Genomic DNA, 20,444 nt, shown 5'->3' with positions numbered 1-20,444 from the left:
TACATTTTTTATTTAAAATAAAATTTCTAATGCGGTTTTAATTATAAAAGGTTTATTTATTATTATGTATTAAATAGTTTATGTCTATATAAAATAAAATAAATTTAACTTACTTTAGCAATCTTTTTTAATGTGTTGAAATGAAAATCCCTTATTAAATAATTTTGAAATATTTAATAAAGACTAAAGTTTTACACTTAATCATATCATAATAATGTACATTACAAAGTATAAGTAGCAAGTCTCGACAACACGGATAATACAGAAGTTGTACGATTTTTGCCAGAGCACAATGGAGACCTTACAAATTATATATACAAGTGATCGTATTATGTTAAATTGCCGTTAACATTTTCAACATTGTGTGTTTACGTAAATATACTATCTGTAACGAACACAGTATGGTAAAATAATAACGCCCACAAAAAATCAGAATCAAAACAAGAAATACCGAAACGGAAAGACAATAATTTACAATCGAATATAATATACATATATTACACAAGTCATACAATAGACATTCGCTTCATAGCAATAATTAAAATTTATATGAATTGATAAGATATATAATATAAAAGATTTTTAAAATCATTTTTGTGTAAAATCAATATCGTGCAAATCCACTCTGAATATAATATATATATTTTTGTAATCCTTCAAACGCCTCTTTAAACTTTCCCTTTAATCAACCATATCACTCTCAACAGCTATCACACGCACATGAACTTTTAGAAAGTATTCAAATGATTTATTATAAATTATATATAATAATAATAACAAACAACATAGATTTACAAGGTGTTCACGCAGATATATTTTTTCAATACACCTTGACATCTCACTGCTAAATTATTTCGATCCCTGTACTCCATATCTTATACATTGTTTAGATTAAAACAAAAATACATATGTATTATATATATATACAAGATAAATCCAAACATACATAAAACATAATTATTAAGCAAACGGCTCTCAACATTTTGATTCACCAAAATTTGTTTATTTATTGATATGATCTTTTCAAAGCTAATTAAAATATACTTTCTTTTTAAATCTGAGATTTTTTACAAGGCACCCGTTAAACGAATGATTATATTAATTTCGCATGTCGAGAACCGCTATTTCTAAATTAAATTAAAAATACGTTTAAAGAAACAAATATATGGTCGAATTACATAAAAACAAATTATAACGGATACATACTGTGCAGTTACAAATCCAAAATGCTTCACTGTTTGATTATTTTTTTTCAGTCGTTACTCTTGTTTCTCATTGAGATTGTAGTAAAACAGAGTGGCATTTTGTTATTAACGTTGTCGAATATATTAATATTTCAATATACAATATATATACATATATGTATATTATTTCATAATTACTTCATTATACATGACAAATTATCACATGGGGGATTCATATAATTAGGTTACAATGTTTTTTTTTGTGTAGACCACACAACTGTGTACATAGGTAATAAAAATGAAGAGCAATTATCAGCATTTTAATTGGATACTATAAAAATTGAAAATAACACGTGCCGTTATTTCTAAGATGTGTGCAAATATACAGATTATATATTGTATGTTTATAAATAAATAAATATAGTTGAATCAGACAAATTAGGCAAAATCAGAACTGATTCGATGCCGGATTAAGCTTTAATTAAAATCATACTCGATTACAATATATATGTTACTTTTTTACTTACAATATCAGTCGTTGGACATAAAATCCCAAAATATACAATAAAGGCAATAAGCGAAAACTAATACTGCTTGAAATAATACGAAACGTATGCTGATAACGCCAATTAAATAATTGTGTGCCCTTTCGTTCATGATATATATAAATATATATAACAATGTATAATTTAATACGTATTCTATATAAAAATAATATTGTGTATCGCAACGTGATATATCTGAAAAAAATTATATTGTTTTACATTTAACAAAGCGTTAGCGTGTCTCTTGGATTAAATTATAATGCCATTGTTTATGTATATTATACATGTTTTATATAAATTGCAAAGAAATAACAGTCGCTCAATATTTTTAATATGAAAAGTGCAACATGTCTTTGGTAACAAACATACTATAAAAATAATTAACTAAAAACTTAATTGAATTGATGAAAATTAACACTTTGAATTTTTTCCCCAGTCACATTCACCACCAAACACCATTTTTATATTCATAGAAAACATAATTTTTAATACATAATAATAATTATATTATATCTTTCGCTCGTTTGCTGTGTTATTATTGAATATTAAACGTTATTTTAATTTAATGAAATATATATACATGTATATGTATATAAATATTTTGTTATACAATGTTCTTTTATTTATTTATTTCTAAATAAACTTTGTCCAATATAGAAAAATATTATTCGAGAACACTCTGCCCTCATACACAGTTTAGTAATTTTGAATTATTGGCACTATACAACGGTTAAGTGGTCACTATTACTGTTGAAATGTAAACTCGTGTATTATATTATTTTTTTATATCATATATCACTCGATTAAAATTGTTTGTCCGCGTTTTTTTGCTCTTTGAACAAGCATTTTTTATTTTAATTATTTTTTTTGTATTATTATTTATATATTTTTTTAATCTTCGTACGTGAATGTGTGTTATTGTTATATTAATAAAAACGGCGCCATGTCTGACGCCGCTCTGATTGTTTTCCTATAGATACATCCAATCATAATATATGACTGCATACATATTAACATTCGATTGCCATTGTGACGAACGATGGCTGCGACTGCCGGATGGCGTGCAATCGTTGAAGTATCGTAGATCGTAGGCGACGCGGATGGCGTAGAGCGTCGTAAGCGGAGATATACGGCTGGGTCGTGCGGCCGTTTACTTTTTTGTCATACCACGGGATCCTCGCGTTTGAAGTCGATGTTCTGCGAAGCGCAGAAGTCTCTCGTGAAGGGGATGCAGGTGAAGTACGAGCAGATTTCGCAGTCGTACACCGGTATGACGTAGAACAGCACCACGAGCATAGTGAACAGGAGCAAAGCACTCAAAAGGCAAACCCACAGCAGGGTTATCTTCTTCTGACGGTCGTACGGGCCGAAAGAGACGAAAGGCAACAGGGCGTACGATAGGAAGAAACCGAATATGAATCCGAACAGGTGAGCGTAGTTGTCTATCCAAGGCAATACACCCAACAGTAAGAGGGCCACGACCACGCACAGTAAGCGGCAGAGGGCACGGTGAGGTCTTTTTAGTAATGGCCACGCTTTTAACACTTCGACTATGAGGCACGCGAGTAAGCCGAAGTGCGCTCCGGCTGGACCCACCTGAAATCAACAAAGCATTCATTAATTTATTTATAATAACGAGCGAATCAATTCACGAAATATAGAAGAAGGATTGGACAAGGGTGCTTATACAAGAACACTAGTGGTAGTCTCTGCACTCCTGACTGCTCCATAGTGACTGCATAACTGCTAAAGTTGTTTCTTGTTTACCACCAAGTAGTTGGAACGGATTTATCGTCCCTTTTTTGTATCTACAAGCGGTATTTTTTTAACTATTTATGAACGGTCGTTTTTTGTCGAATATAATGTTAGCTTTTAGCGAAATCCTTTTATCGTCATCACTTTATATAATCTGTAAAATGTATAAATTTGGAGTATCTATTATACTCAACGCAATCGTTCCCTTCGTGTGTCGATTTTGATAATGTAATATATTTGAAGCGATGTATAAATTCACTATTTGGGTAACTACGTTTTTCAAATGCTTTTATGTATATGCGATTACGTAATAAAGTCAATGCAATTGTACGATATCCTTTGTCATAGCATGTTAGTAATATATGTTTATCTTAACGTACCATTGACACTACAACGTTTGTCTGTTTTATAATTTTAAAATCAAATTTATTCTCGTTCGTTCAAAATTTATTTTTTAATAAAAACAGGGTCAATGAAAATTCAAGAAATGAGAATTCTTGATTTAGAATTTTTCTCGGGAAATTTAAAAACTAGAAATAAATTTAATAGATGATTCTCGATACGTTTCTATAAACCATGTTTTTAATTTTTATTACGATATATTATTGTATCATATTTTAGTCCCGCATCTCTAATCAAACGTTAGCAATCATTTTCTACTTTCGTTAACAGGGATTTTTATTTTTATCTAAAACACTACCGGAAGTTCTTCAGCCAAAAAGTTATTCTTCTTGGCAGCATATTTTTTTTTTTTTTAATTAATGTTTAATATATCTGCATCATTCTGTACACCCAACTGGAACCTCCAGCCCGCGGGCCGTATATAAAAACATACATCGTGACCTGTGTCGCTAGTGCTATAAAATGTTTTGCTGCTAAACATGAAACGAGGCTCCAACAGCACGTCAATATCGAGGCAGCAAGCTCCTCAATGTGGTAAGCTTGAGAACACGTCTGAAGAAAACTAAGCCCTTCAAACTGGTCTAGTAATCATTACTGGAACTCGTTTACAGATATTAGTGATTGTATAGTGTAGAACAGAAAACTTTTGAGCGCCAATAAGTGAACATAAAACATTAATTATTAAATATAGAGTAAAAATTAATGTTTTTTTTTTTAATTTTAGGATAGAAAACAAATAACACTGTACTATTCTCATTCTGAACAGCAAGTGTGGTCCTGGTTTGCTCTTTCCAAAATTATATATTATTAGTTGTGTATGATCCTATTTTAAATATATGTGACAAGTCAAGTAATCTGTTTTATATTCATACGCTGTGCTTAATTTTAAACGGTATTTTTCATGTTTCTGTTATTTATTAATAAGCGTTTGTAGCTTCTTTATTTTCTTTCAGTAGTACAATATCTTCAGCGTATCAGAGACAGATCCAATGAATACCTAGATGCTATTTGAAAAATATTATTAGATATTAAACGTACCTCAGCTCTGTAAGGAACGAATATTGCACTAGCTAAGTTTCCTGCCATCCCCGATCCGAGATAAATTATGCCTATCCTAAGAGGTCCAGCCAGTTTCTCAAGATCGCGCATCAACACCCATTGAAGCAACAAAGTTGTCAATAGGTGTAATACGCCCGCGTGTAAAAAAAGCGAGGTCCATAATCTGTAGAACTGATCTGGTCTACCCGGCGAGACGAACGGTAGCATTCCGCACACGTCATCCAAGCATGACACCTGAAAAATCATACGAGTAATATTAGAATACCATTATTGTAAAATATATATTAATGCAGAAAATAGTTTAATTTATTATACTACCTGAGAGCACAGGCTCGCTTCTTCGTGAAAGTGTCCACCGACAAAATCGCAGTACTCTCTTGTCGTGATGCGGCAAGCCGCGTGCACTCCGATGCAACAAGGATGGCCTATGACCTCGCAAGCCATGTGCTCAGCAGTCTTGTCTCTGTGTCGCCGAGGAAACCCGTGAGGCTTTCTGCAAATCGGCCACTTCGTTATGTCGTCAGGCCATTCGAACGGCGCCACCGACGCTGGCGCATCACAAAACCTGGAAAACCAACACATTCTGCGTTATAATCATTAACACATAATTTTATCACTAGACGCTAGTTCTGCCTAAGAAACAGTGCGAATACGCAGTAACTGCTTTAAACGTGACCTAATATATAATAGGTCATCCAATAAATTGTGTATGCTTCAATTTTCTCAACTTTAGTCAAGTTAAAAGCTCAAAACAACCGACACAGGATTTAATAACAGTCCATAATCATTTAATAGAAAGATATCAAAATACTACTTTATAGCTCTCTCTTGAACTCAGCCAAAACAACAAAGACCATGGGGTCGTTGCATGCTTTGCTCGCTCGACAACGTCTCGCGCTCGCTCAACATCGATTATTTATTTCTTAAACCGTCACAAGGAATGAAAAATGTTGCCTTTATGTGAACACGAAACAGTAAAAAGATTATATAAATATAGTAAGTAGATCTCAGCACCAAACAAGATTTTCATCCTTGCAAGACAATGCTTTGTGTGGAGTTTGAAAGAAGTAAAATACTGGGAACTTCTAAGGAGGAACACACTACTGTCGATAACTTGCATTAAATACGACTAAATTTTCAATATAACCTTAAAGCATGAAATGCTTTTCTCACAAGAATGGTCAATGAGGTATATAAATTGAGAGTTATTTCAGCATCCACCGTATTCCCTAGATATTGCTCTTTTACGCTCACATTCATTCGATCTTCACAGTCAAATCATACATTCAATGCGTTAAAAGGCAATTGATTATATAATAATCAAGTTAATTTGTATCTAGCATATATAATTAATTTAATATTGCGCATCGTAATTAGATATACAGTAAATACTGCAATGGCATAAACAAAATCTACTCACTTTGGATCCAACCCGCACACTGAGCCTGATATTCTTCCACCTGGACCCGAATCACCCGCTGACCATTTTTTCCACGTGGAAATTATATTCTGAAATTAAAATGCCCAATTAATTTATGTCATACAAAAAAAAATACACTACAAATAAATTAAACCGATGCAAATGTATGATTGAGTTTTCTTACCGTCATCGTGGGCCTTAGTCCTCTCACCTTCGTGTGCGAAAGCGTTAAAATAAAACATTGATTTTATTATTTAACACACGAACATCGTTGCCGAAAACAAAGAGCTTGTTTCTATTTATGTCACCCTTTGTTGTCGAACAAAATATAATAACTCGCTCTTACTTTATTGCGTCGGCGATAGTTACACTTTATCGATTGTCAATAATTATATTATGCACGCCTAATAAACTTGTACTGCTGTTAAACTGAAGTGAAATTGTATCGTTTTATAGAGTATTAAGATCTCGATTATGATTAAAAATCTAATACTTTCATTATGCTACATATTTTCATATACGCCAATAACCTCACAATGTAATAACCTTATACAATCTAATTAATTTAGTTATATAAATATGTTTTTGTGACCAAAATCAATATCAGACATTAAATTATTTATAGTTTTATTTGTTTTTGTGTAGTTAATAAGTTTATTTTATCAGTGTTTATATATATTTTTTTTTTAGATTAAATTAAGACCATTGTGGCCTAACAGGTTACCCCAATGCGCCACGATGGTCGAAAACAAATTTTAAGTTTACAAAACAAAAAAAGGTATATATACATTAATAGAACAATACTTAAAAATAATAAACATAACAAAAAATTATAAAATATCAAAATGAAATGATACAAACTGGATTAGCTCCTCATAGCTAACATTAAACAGGTAAATATGTAATGCCAGCGTATTAAGGAGCCGGATGGCCACAGCTATAGGCGAGTCGGCAAGTGCGGACGTCCTAGCCCTAACGGCCATCAAAAGAGGACGCGATCGTGATTCTCGAAAATGTTCCGGAACCCAAAACTGGAATACATCGAGAATAGCTGGATTGTCGACAGCACCTTTTAGTAATTTGAAAAAATGCTTAGCGACATACAACTTTCTGCGAGAGCTCAGCGAATCGTAATCCAACACTACTAAAGGAAAGGCGCTGGGATATATGTACGGATAATAACCAAATGTCCTTTTGTAAAGGTATCTTAAATACCCTTTATGAATTTTTTCCACTAAAAGGGAATATTTGGCTATTCGGGGATTCCAAATTATAGATCCCGATTCAAGAATGCTTCGAACTAAGGTGTCATAGAGGAGGCGAATAACTGACGGATCGTTAAAGTGAAAGGCGTTCCTCATAACAAAGCCGAGCATCTTGGAAGATTTATCACAGACGTCGTGTATGTGTAGAGAGAACCTCCATTTGCTCTCGAAAATGATTCCGAGATATTTAGTGGAAGTTTCTCTAGTCAAAATGTTACCACCGAGAAGGTAGAAATAAATCGAGAAAATGACACAGTATGGCACTTTCCGACACTAAAGGGCAGACGGTTAACGGAAGCCCATCTCCATAGAGAGTCTAAATCACTTTGTAGAGAGGAGTCCACAACAGATCGAATGCATTTATATAATTTTAAATCATCTGCGTACAGAAGAAAACTTGAATTTATAATTGCTGTATTTATGTCATTAATAAATAACACAAAAAGCAGAGGGCCCAGATTGGATCCTTGAGGGACCCCCGAAGGGGTAAAATATTCTTTCGACAATCGGCCACCATAGGTAACAAACTGTCTACGATTGCTTAAATAACTCGAGAATAACCGAGGTTAATTATCCGAGCAACCGAGGTTCGACAATTTTTTTAATAATAACCCATGACAAACTTTGTCAAAGGCTTTCTCAAAATCTGTATACACGACGTCTTATATCTTATGTTATCAAAATAATACAAATCCAGTAAAATTATTTACATTTTCATACATAAAATTAATTAATATGTCAACGATGATTGAAATGGTAATAAATATTAATGGATATTTACATATTTGATATACATTTTAAAATGTCGAAAACTACAGTTGCAACACTTTTTAATTTATTCTTTTTAATGGTAAATATGGGAATTTTAACAGTTGATTTAATTAAAAATATATATTTATTAGGGGAGTTAATTATTTAATGCAAAACTGGACAAGATCTGAGGGCGAAAGAGAAAAAGTTTAAATACACAATCTCTTCCTCAAAATAACTAAAAATAAATTTTTAATGATTCCTCTCAGTCGAATTTAAAAAAATGTCATGTGCAGAGAAAACAATTTAATGTTTTCTCAAAACTTTATATTTTTATAGCGATGTTATTTTTTTTATTTAAAAAAAAACTTATAATTAGATTGAAAAAATAAACACAGGATTGGCAATGAAGTGAAATTTTTATGTTATAAAATGAAATTTGTGTACCTGTACATTTTCAAGTGTCATTGTAAGATTTATTTTACAGTAATTATTTTTTTTTCACTAGTGTCCTTTATTCCAATATAAAAGCATATATTAATAATTAAATTAAAACTAGTCTACCCCGCTACGCTGCTCCAAAGCGGCATAAAGAACTTTAAACTAATAAAGAACGCATTCAATATTCATACTTTTTTGTACATTTATAATTCGAGAGCCTTTTATTAAATTTATCATTTAACCAGCAAACTCCGTAACGCCATAACGTATAACCGCAAGTGCCTCGAAATTCATACCACGTTACATTTCCCAGTATGGGCAACGTTACAAACAATAATTTGAATCCTTGTCATTCCGCATTATGTGGCACGGCGACATAAATACACATATCTGAGTGTCCTCTTTGTGTCCGGTGGGAAAATTCCCCGTGGATACCCATTAACGTTGCTCCGCCGCGCCACGTACAATAATAGTAGTACGTAAATGCGTTTACGGAAAGAAAAACAAGGTCGCAACATTAGCAAAAAAAAAACACACATGTATGTGTATGGGGTTTGGTATTGTAGATCGATCCTTTTTATACGGTGACGTTTAAATTGCATTGCGATAAATGTAATATATTTTTATTGAACGCCATATCGCGTGCCGCGATAAAATGGCGGTCCGTTAGCAGGAATGACAAACTGCGCCTAGTATTGAATTAATGAGGCAATGCGTCATTAAACTTGTATTTATTTGTGTGTAGTACTACAGCGACGAATTTCAAATCAATCTATATTTATGATTTTTTAACACTATACGAATACAATCAAAACGTTTGCATACTAATAAAACTGGGTTAAATCGAGAAAATCAGATAACAAAACCTCTAAAAGAGATATCGTGACCAAATAATTGGGTTTATAATTGGAAATATTGCGCGGAACATATAATATCACATCCGTATCAAAACTTGAATCACTCAAACGTAACGCCGAAAAAGCTACTCTTTGCTTAGAAAGGTGCAAAAAAAGAAAATACAGACTACCATGCTCAAACAGCTCTTGTTTTTTAACTCATATGTTACTGATCGCTTAAACTGTTTCGATTTTTGAGTGTGTCCATGAAGCGATGCAATTGGCTCGCAAACATCCTCATCTGCGATTCACCAACGCTGTCACGAACTAGCATTTTAAGAGATATAACACTTTTTTGCAGAAGTCACAGTTGCAGAGACGAGCCAGGACGACTGCATTGACACGAGAGCCATAAGCGGATCGTCCAGAGAGTATCACAGCCGATAATAATACAACTCGACACGCCAGCGAAAACTGTCCAAATTCCAAGACCTACCATTTTAACTCCACCACCTGATATTGGCATAAACTTTTCTTTAAATGTGATAATTTATATATGTTTTTCCGGCGTCTATCTGACTACAAAATCACACCCCTTTGGACTCAAAGTCTGATAGTGGTGAACCTATACGTGATTCAACACTCGAAACTATTCATTTGATGAGTATTCGGATATGAACATTATTAAATGCAACATCAAATCCTAATGCTTTTAGATATGTTCAGTATGTTATAGGGTTTTTAATACATTGAAAAGTCTTTTGATGCTTACATTTAACCATAGTTTTGATATTATTGGTATATTTAATTAATATACAAACAAAGGTTAGCTTAAGCTTGTTACAAAGTTAAACTCGTCGGACCAAATGACTATCGCCCAAACTTCAAGTGTCCATTCTTGGTGTTCTTATTTCAGCTTGTGGATAAAATGTAATATAAAATGTATGGTCGCAGCTGTTTCACTAACCCGTTCTCAAGTTCTCGGTTTGGATTTGTATGTATAATACCATATTTAATAAGCTGTTTTAACATTTTTTTTACCAGAGCCACATAACAATTAGTTCGTTTAATAATGTTGCGAATTTATTAAATTATATTCGCTCTTTGACCTTTCGGCTATTGTAAAATGTTTATATAGTATTTAAAATAAATTAATACTACAAAAACTAAACGGCAAATGAAAACATAAAACACGCAACTGTACCTTTCTCCGAAATTAACCATAAAAAGCGATCCTTTTTAATCAAGCAGAATGGTAGAATAAAAAGCGACAAATTTATTTGTATTATATCAGAACTCCAGTCAAAACTTTGTACCTGATAAAAATATTTTAGTCAGAATATGCATTGGTGAGAAATTTAGTGTTTTAAAGAGTTTTTTTGTTGTAACATAATAATATTTGCCTGAAATTTAATGAATTTTTAAAACGAAAATAGTATATTATTAAAACATTACTTTTTGCTTATTTAATTAAAATTGTTTTATATAGGTATGGGTGTTTATAAAAAATATTTTAAGATTGCTAATATTGGATATTATAATATAATTTAATTATAAAACCTGAGGCTTTCATTATATATACATATACATTACATAAGTTGAAAGATTGAAAGGTGAACGACTCCATTCAAAGTTATTCTCGCAAATTCAAACAAAAATCGTCTCAACCCACCCGTGTCGACGTCTTTTTTCAATAACTCATCACATCTCTCAATAATAAAATTTGTCATACGACACTTTTTCAGGTCATAAAATGCCTAACCGACGACGACCTGACCTCCCAAAAGATGACCGCGCTGTTTTATTAAGGTCTCGACACGAATCTAGATCGGCGCCTAAGGCCGTTATTATTATTGTGCCATATTTTTTTAGCAAACGAACCGATCATAATTTCAACGCTTCGACCCAAAAAAAACCTACTTCTTTCCGGTAACCGACGATAAAAATAAAAAACAGCGTAATTGTTTTCTTTTCTTTCGCAAAATGATTATTTCAGGGAAACTGTGCATCGATGCAGAGATGCATTAGTATGGCAAACAGACAGCGGGAAAATTGGACCCTTCTGGCGCGACCCAAAGAAGATTTATGACTTTGGAGTCTATTAGAATTCATGGAAACGTTCGAATTTAAAACAACAGCTCAACAGTTCAACCGTAAAAATACGCACCCTCGAATACATTCAGCTTTGAAGAGTCGGCGAATGTTTGTCTAATTCTCTAGTATAATTTGAGAGTCGCCTGTTCATAAATTTTATTCTCAAAAATAACTCACGTGTATTAATGTTACTAAACTATATAGCCGCGTAAAAAATAACTCTTTGTTTACGTGTATTAGTACATATTACTAAACTGTATAGGTAAATTTCGCTCGCAACGACAACTTTGTAAACATTTTTCACGGCGAACTTTTGACATACACAAATATTTCCAAACAATAATTCCGAGCACACACAAAACACAACAACGAGTACACGTGTACCTCGTGAATAATTCACTAGCGGGGACCGACCGAGCGAATTATTGAACAAGTTTCAAATTCGCAACTTCGTCAAAACCGCTGAATAATTGATTTAATGATAAATTTTCAAAGTATCGTCGCGTTCTTTTGCCACCCGAGCGCAATAAATTTAGTCTCAAAGATTAAACCCGCACAGCTCCAGGCGCACGCTACATTATCTGCAATATAAAGTGGAGCTTTGTTAATCGATAGAGATTCGGAAAAAAGTCCAATAGGATCGTTTAAGAATCAGACAATCAGTCTTCAAAACAATCATGAACATACAGACAAAAGCTTCTTTAGAATAAAACAATATTTTATTTTATTTTGAGTACTTCTTAAACATTTTGTTTCTACTATTAATTCAAGGGTTAAAGCTAATTAAAAATATGAATTACTGGTAAACATTACTGATTAACTGTATATTGAATTTTGCAAATCAGTATTCACTGTTAAGAAATTTATAATGTATTATAATTTTTATAGTCAAAAGTATTGAGTTTATAAATATTAAATTTAATTATTAAAAGTATTCAATTTAATTATTTTTTCCGACTTTTTATTTTTTAGGGTTTTTGTACGGCACTCTTACGTCGGTTCGCCATTTTGTCTGCGTGCTTTTGTCAGCACAATTTTGTCCTTATCTTTACAGCTCCCTTTAAGCTCGTCCAATCATAGCAGTTAACACTAGTATTGGGAAAGTAATACTTAAAAAACTTTTATATTTTTTCACCCAATATGTATAGTTAAAAACGTATTTTTGTAAAATATCTACATGTCATTAATTTAATCACAAACGGTGAGAAGAATAGTCAAAAATAGTTACTGGACATAAAAATATTTCGTAAAAGTAATTTTCTTTTCGAAATACGACTCTAATTGCTCATAATACACAATTTTAAAGATAATTCAGAGAAAGTTTCACAAATATCTTTTCAAGATGGAGTACGATCCTTATTTATATCATAGTACCCTTTTGCTAAAAGTGTTATGCCTGCACTACACTCTCTGGAAGTTGGCCAAGGTTGGCTAAGGACGGAGAATATAGTGGGTTACTTAGGTCGATTTCGGTCTAAAATCTCTCGGAAGTTGTCCGAGGTTACCGAGAACGGGAGGTATAGTGAGTGGGGTAATTCAGCTGGCTCAATAACTTGGCCAGCTTCGAGCGCTTCCGAACATTGTCGACAAACGGACCAAAGTCGGAGCTGCTGAGATACTTCCCCTTTCGCTCTCTCACGTGTTAAGTGACGAGAGGGAGAGAGATAATGATATGGTTTTTCGCAAACTGAGATAGAACGAGTAGCTCGGTTCAATTTCAGTATACGCTTAGGCGTCATATGGTTAACACGCACATCGAGCGCTGCATCGTGGTCAATTTATAATACCACATGCTTATCGGGGAATTCAACAGACTCTTACTGACATCTTTGAATATTTTAGGGCACCAAAATGGATTAATTATATTTTTGATAATATATTCTTCTAACAGATATCGTTATTATATTTTTTTTCATATAAAATTAAATATTTAAAAATAATTAGTGGTACTTGATTTTGTTAAAGAAAATCGTTTCGAATATCCTTATGTATTTTCCTAGATCGGTTTATATAAATGTCACAACATAACGAATTCTTATTTAGAATCGATGACGACAAATTCCAGAACGTTTCTGAAGGGTTTCGATTTTAACTGTAGTGCTTGCAGAGTCGCGATTGCGATCCTTATTCTAGATCGTCGCGGTTATAACGTCAGCCATTTAGATATTCAACAATCTTGCCAGACACAATGGTGTTTTCAGCGATAACATGAGATGCGCTGCGGTTGAAAACCACAACCAAAACCACTAATTTCATTATTTGAATTTCAAGTGCTCGAATGGTTCTTCTATCTGATATAGAGTTGCTGTTACTGTAAATCTGTACAATTTACGTTATACACGTTTTACATTACACAATACAAATGGCAAAAATCACTTGTGAAGTACATTGAAACACGAAAAGCATCGTCCATTACAGCGAAAAGAATCGAAAGAGCGAGCCTTTGTATGTCCGGAATAAAGGGCAGAGCTCCGGGGCGAGTTCCGCTCCGCTCGCTCCCTGTCCGGCCGGAAGTTGAATATTGCCGTTCGGCACCTGAATACACGCGCTGCGCCGGCTGTGTCGGTTCAATGAAGCGTATTCAAGAGTAAACAGCGACGATTGTCTACCGCCTTCCGTTTCGTATTCCGCCGCGAGGGCCTTTGCTCCGGGACAATGCCCCCGACAGAAACCGTGTTTGCCAAGTTAATAATTGTGAGGAGATCATCAGTGAGACGAAGCGACTAAATGTTGCTATGCATCAGAGCTCGGCTTATTCGATAATGAAATTAGGTAGAGAACTATTTTCAAAGCAAATTGTAATACTGCAAAATATACTATGCCATAATACCTTTAACTTCAAATGAGATAGATATCAACAAAGCATATTCCATGAAAAAGTCAACAAAAAACATTAGAGACCATGTATATTATTATTATTGCAACTAATGATTAAGCTGCAAAAAATATTTAAAAAAAATAATACATACTCATAAAAAAGTAAAATATTTGTAAGCCCCAACATGACTACGTGTTGTTAAGATTAGCTGGTTTATATGCTTATATTTTATGGCTTTATTATTGAACGAAAAAAGCCTGCTATGAAATTTTATGACGCGTATATAAAATCGTTTGTTGTAAAATACTTGTATTTATTTATATTGATTTAAATCAAGTTTAGAAAACAAATTGTATCACTAGTGTACTTATACCAGAAAAGCTATTATAAACGGTCTGATAACTTGCTAACGCGCTTTCTTTGATCGAAGTCTTTAAGACTGAAGTTCTTAAGAGAGGATCGCTGTCCATTCTATGCGTTTATTTTCATCGCCTATAAGAGGTAGAGAAAGGTATGCTTATGAATTGTATCATAAATATGACCACTTATATCTCATATTTAACTAATTATTTTACATTTTAAGGATGATAAGTATCACACATCTATACAATAAAACAAAAAATACACGTGTCTGTCTATTACAAAAATTCCTCCCAAACAGTGTACAGTAGATACGGGACATTTGCACGTGTTATTATGGCTGCCATTACTAGGGCAACTGTGCTATTTTCTGGCCAGCTTTTCCTAATTTTTTTTTAAAAATCTGAAAAATCGTCCCTGATTCTAAACCAGAAAATCTAAAAAAACAGTCTCGAATCTATCCATAAAATATATTTTTTAAATATGTAATTTCAGTAAAATTATATCGGAATAAATTTTCCCTAGTAAAAATATGATTTATCTGACAGGTGCTAGTAAAATTATATGATTTCAACTTTTCCATAAGTAGTAATATATACATTATTTATTTACACGCGATGTATAAATGTTGTGTATTTTTCTCTAAAGTTATATTTTGACTAGGGGTATCCAAAAAAAGGGTCGTTTTTATACTGAATAACTTTGACAATCAGTTTTGACTTATATGTCGTTCGGATCACATGTGTTTCTTTCGGTAGTGTTTAGACTAAAATCTGGAGAGTACAAAAAAAATCGGCAATCACAGCAACCAAAAACATTTGTGCCATCTACGGCTACATTTTACTGGTTCGTTAATTTAAAAATTCTAAATGTGAAAATTTTTCTTATGAAGACAAGCCTAGAAGTGGGACACCAAAAATCATCGACGATGACAACACAGCTGCAGAAATTGAAGCCAATACAGAGATGTCGATTCAGGAGTTAGCAGATAAGATCGGATATTCATGGTCTAGCATTCAAAGAAGCTTAAAAAATATTGGGAAGGCGTGTGGGTTCCACACGCACAAAGCGACGAGAACAAGGCGACGCGCCTGCCTCACTGCGAGAATCATGCGAGTAAAAATGAGTACTCTCGGATGAAAAACTGTTATTCATCCTCCATATTCATCAGATAATCATGTATTCAAATCTCTACAACATAATTTAGATGGTAAATTTTTAGTGCTAGTGAAGTTAAATCATTTCTTTCTTAATATTCTAATTCACACCCAGTCAGATTTAACAAATGTGGAATTAAAAACTCGCCTGGTCGATTAAAGAAGGTTGTATCTGTCCATAGAGATTATTTTGTAAAATAATATTATAAAATAAATTTGTTATTGGAAAAATACTTTTGATTAAAAAAACGCTTTCTTTTGGGTGCCCTATATTTCTACTAGCGAAAATATAATTTAACTGATTAGCGCTAGTGAAATTATATGCTGCACTAAAATGTCTTTGAAACGGAATTTGTCAAGTCCAAAATACAAAATACTAAGCCAACTCATCTCTCAGAGGAAAATAAACAAAATAAATTTTGCATATTACTTCATAGTTTGTCTGCACTTGAATATTACACAATGTTTTTAAAATATGATAGCTCTCCTTACCGATATTAATATGAACTTCTGATTAAAGTATTATATATTCAAACTGCATTTTGGTCAATAGGAGAGCGTAAAAACAAATATCACTTCTTAGAAGTCAAAAATTCACGTCAAAAGTAATAAAATCGTGCTGGCACCGTCGCAGTTAGAACGCTGCGTTTTCACTGCGGCGGCGACGGCACGGTTTTATTGCTTTTGATGTGGATTTTTGACTTTTGAGAACGGATAATTGTTTTTTGCGCTCTCCTATTGGTCAAAATTAGGTTTACATATGCTTCCTTTTTTCGATTCTCACTTATTTTAAGACATAATATTGTTATAAATAGACTTAATATGAACGCTAGGTGACACGATTGTATTGCTTTAAATTTCTTTAACTAAAGAGAGTCAAAATTAACAAATAGCATTAGTTATATAAATAACAATCTGAAATTGTATTCACTTCGAGACACACGTTTGTAAACTAAATACGAAGAAGGGGATAAGACGGAAGAAACATATTTAATTTCTCGAGCTTTGTTCGAACCGGATATTTAGCTGGATTCTAATATCTCATCGAATTGTTTGCAATTTTGTGTTAAGGTTGAAAGGAACAGATAGAATTGAATGCAGTTTTAAGCAAATAATATATTATTTATTTAATATTAAATAATTAAAAATATTACCCGGTGAGTTATATTTTTTCGGTTTATAACCAGCGCATATTTACGACTACAAAACTGCTGAAAACACGCTCGGCGCATTTAAATCGCCAACTTTCAGCAGCGCCCGTTAAGCGCATGACTTGTTTTTTACACGTCCGATTCGCTGAAATTAACGGTGGCGATTTATTAATTTTCGCCTCGATAAGGGATTTTCTTTTTCCACTCCTTTCTCCGTTCGTTTTCTACAATCGGCGTCAAGTTTTCCGACCCCCTTCGCGCCCATTATTTCACTCCGGGCGCATGTGACGTTTTTTAATCGAATCAACCGACCGCCTTTCACGCCTCCCCTTCTCATGATTTATGCCTTCGTACTTTTTCCTTTCGTTGATTTATTCCCTTTCGAATGGGAATAGTGTATATATGCTCGTACGTACAATAGTGTTGGGCGAAGCTTCCCAAACGTTCTGCAACTATCGTCCGGTGACGGCGGGACACTTCATTATTCATCTAGTGTTTAGGAAATTGAACCAAAGTCTCGGTTCCGTTCCGATTTCGAACCTTGGGTGTGAGAGTGGACCTCCGCTTGTTCTTTCTTTGCTCGTTTGTTGTTCTCAAATCTATATTTAACGACGCTTTAATATTTTGCGCTTGGATTTTCTCCCTCTGCACGTTTAATTTCGGTGGAAAGCTCGCTCGCGGTTCTTTCTTTCTTTTCGCTTTTACAATATCCATGTATATAGTATATATAATAGTAGGGCTTTTTATATTTTTTTCCCGAACGCGTTTTTATTGAGTTAGTAAAACAGTCCCAGAGTACTTGTAAGAGTTCATCTCAGGGACTAGGATTATATAAAGTATAAGATAATATATTATTATCACCTGAATAACTTAAAATATTCAACTCAAAAACTATATTTTTAAATCTTGTACGTTTTATATTATATTTTGGTATATTAAAAATTGACCATTTTTGTATACTTCCAGAAAAATCAATTCAAAATAAGTTTTGTGTATCATATTTTATACAATAATTTAATAGACTATAGCGTAGAACAGCATGAAATTAATCGCATATACATATGTATATACAAAAAGGAGCTGGACTATTTTTTGTTTTTTACTGTGGCGACCGGTCGACAAATAAACGATGCTTCTCGGAACCACGTTAAAACGAATAAGAAGCGTAGACTTATCAAAGGAAATTTCAGATTGTCATAATTTTGCCATAATTTGGCTCAATTTGGATTTAAATAAATATATATATTATATATAGCAGGTCATTCACAGTCACGTGCTGTTACTTGCCATGCAAAGCCCCCAGAAACTGCAGCCTATTAAGCTACACCCACGAAATGATGCCTTCTTTAGAGGGTCGCTGAGGGTCTGCAATCCCAGATAATGAGCCATGTAACCTGTGAATGTTCTAATTGTGTTTTATTTATCTATGTGATTATATATTAATTTAATTTTAAATTTAATTTAAGCAACACCGCTTTTGATAAACAATGTTTAAACTACGTATAATACAATGAAATTACTTTTATATGTATATTCTTTAACATCTAACTACACTGTTTACCTAGTTTTTTTCACATAAAGACATTAAATATAATTAAAATGTATAACTAAACATTGGTTTTAATTCAAAAACGTAATTTATAAGTACGCAAAAAATAAAACTCTATGTATAGAAATAATGTTCTTTGATTATAATATATGTTTAATAGCTTACGGCTTTGCCCGAGATAAATTCAAACTTTTTTTCTATTAATTATGAATAATTTTATTCATATTATTATTACAAATTTATTTGAATACTTGACTATATACAATAGATTTTAGTCTTTTGTTTTCGAGTATTGCAGTAGCACGTAATCGGTCTTTAGCATGCCGCTGTTCAGATTTACTTTCAACTTGAAAGTTAAAAATTAAAAAAGCACATTTGCTTTAAAAATGACATGTGCAAATGCACGTCTTTATTACCTAACATTTAGGAGGGGTACTTGTGACAAACAGACACATGTATTTTCTATGAATTTTTTTATCAACATTTGTGAGAAAGCTTTAATTGATCAATAAGTATGTTAAATGACTCAAATACTTCGAGTGACTAAAATATTAAATAAGCTTTTTTTACTTTATAAGCTTGGATTTATTATTATACGTATATAACATATTTGCTTTATTAGATTACTGCATATTATTTAAAATATTATATTATAAAAATATATACATACATAAAATGGAAGCAATTGTAAAACGCCCACATTTTTTTAACGAGACGTCACTGCTTGTATTTATACTTTTATAATGAAAATTTATTATAAAATGGAAAACGACGAATACTTTTATTTATATTATAGAATTTTTAAATATTTGCAATGAAAAGTATGCGTCCTAAGCTTTGTTTTACAGAAAATAAAATTCGTTCGCCTCTGTTTTACAAAAAATATTTTCGTAAATTGCCGAAATATTTTAAACAAATACAACAATATAAAAATAATTTAGCGTCGATGTCCTAATGGATCTGTAAGCTTTTTAATTTACCTGTACGAAAAAAATATAATTCGTCAAAGATATAAATCAGTGTTAAACATAGCAATATTTTTGCTGTCACAAACACGTATGATGTATAATTTTATTTCACATGCGATCTTTCAGAGCAACGACTGCGTGAAAAATTGAAAAACTCTTGTATTTTTCACGCACCGCAGAGTTCCGTCTCGTCGAGGGAGGATTTCCACAACCGGACAAGTTGAATTTTGCCATTTTTACCCCCGCGTTACGCCCAATTTACGACCGAAGCCCAAACCGACGACAAAGGACAGTCCCAAAATCTCGAAAAACTCAATAAAATAGTTTATCCCCTTCCTCTGATCGTACGGGTGACGAGCTGCTCACTGAAAACTGAACTCAATCTCTGGGTACTAGATCCCTTCAAAATTCGCAATGTTTGAATTGTTAATAGAATACACAAATAAAATAAAAACGTCGACCCCAATTTCAACAATGGTGACAAAAATACACGAACACATGGAACGAAGCTTTTCAGATGAACGTATCAATGGGACTTGATCAATAACGTGGCCTCTGAAAAATTCTGGTCAACCGAATTCTTTTTTTTTGCGGAGTCATCGTGAAAAATTACCTTCTACTTTATTTATCTCTGGGCGGAGATAGAAAAAAGAGTTCTTTGTTTGTATTTTCGCAAATAAATTACTAAAA

General features: G+C 32.9%; 1 protein-coding gene across 4 annotated transcripts in view; it reads right to left on the bottom strand.

Moving 5' to 3' along the window:
• Positions 1-2,794: 2,794 nt before the first annotated feature.
• Positions 2,795-20,444, bottom strand: part of rho-5 (rhomboid-5) — a 210,099-nt gene continuing 192,449 nt past the window's right edge. For 2 of the 4 annotated variants that reach the window (XM_088205857.1, XM_088205859.1), the window contains 5 exons: positions 6,550-6,576; positions 6,366-6,454; positions 5,264-5,510; positions 4,925-5,179; positions 2,795-3,325 (listed from right to left, as the gene is read on the bottom strand). In XM_088205857.1, the coding sequence (XP_088061983.1) occupies positions 2,891-3,325; positions 4,925-5,179; positions 5,264-5,510; positions 6,366-6,454; positions 6,550-6,576 (1,053 nt within the window). In that variant the 3' untranslated portion in view covers positions 2,795-2,890. The remainder of the gene's footprint in view (positions 3,326-4,924; positions 5,180-5,263; positions 5,511-6,365; positions 6,455-6,549; positions 6,577-20,444) is intronic. The other 2 variants (XM_088205858.1, XM_088205860.1) reach the window with 1 other exon arrangement.

This window comes from Plectrocnemia conspersa, unplaced genomic scaffold (assembly GCF_051122295.1).
Source record: "Plectrocnemia conspersa isolate PC_06_02 unplaced genomic scaffold, ASM5112229v1 ptg000002l, whole genome shotgun sequence".
NCBI lineage: Eukaryota > Metazoa > Arthropoda > Insecta > Trichoptera > Polycentropodidae > Plectrocnemia > Plectrocnemia conspersa.
This window is presented reverse-complemented; position numbering and strand designations above follow the sequence as displayed.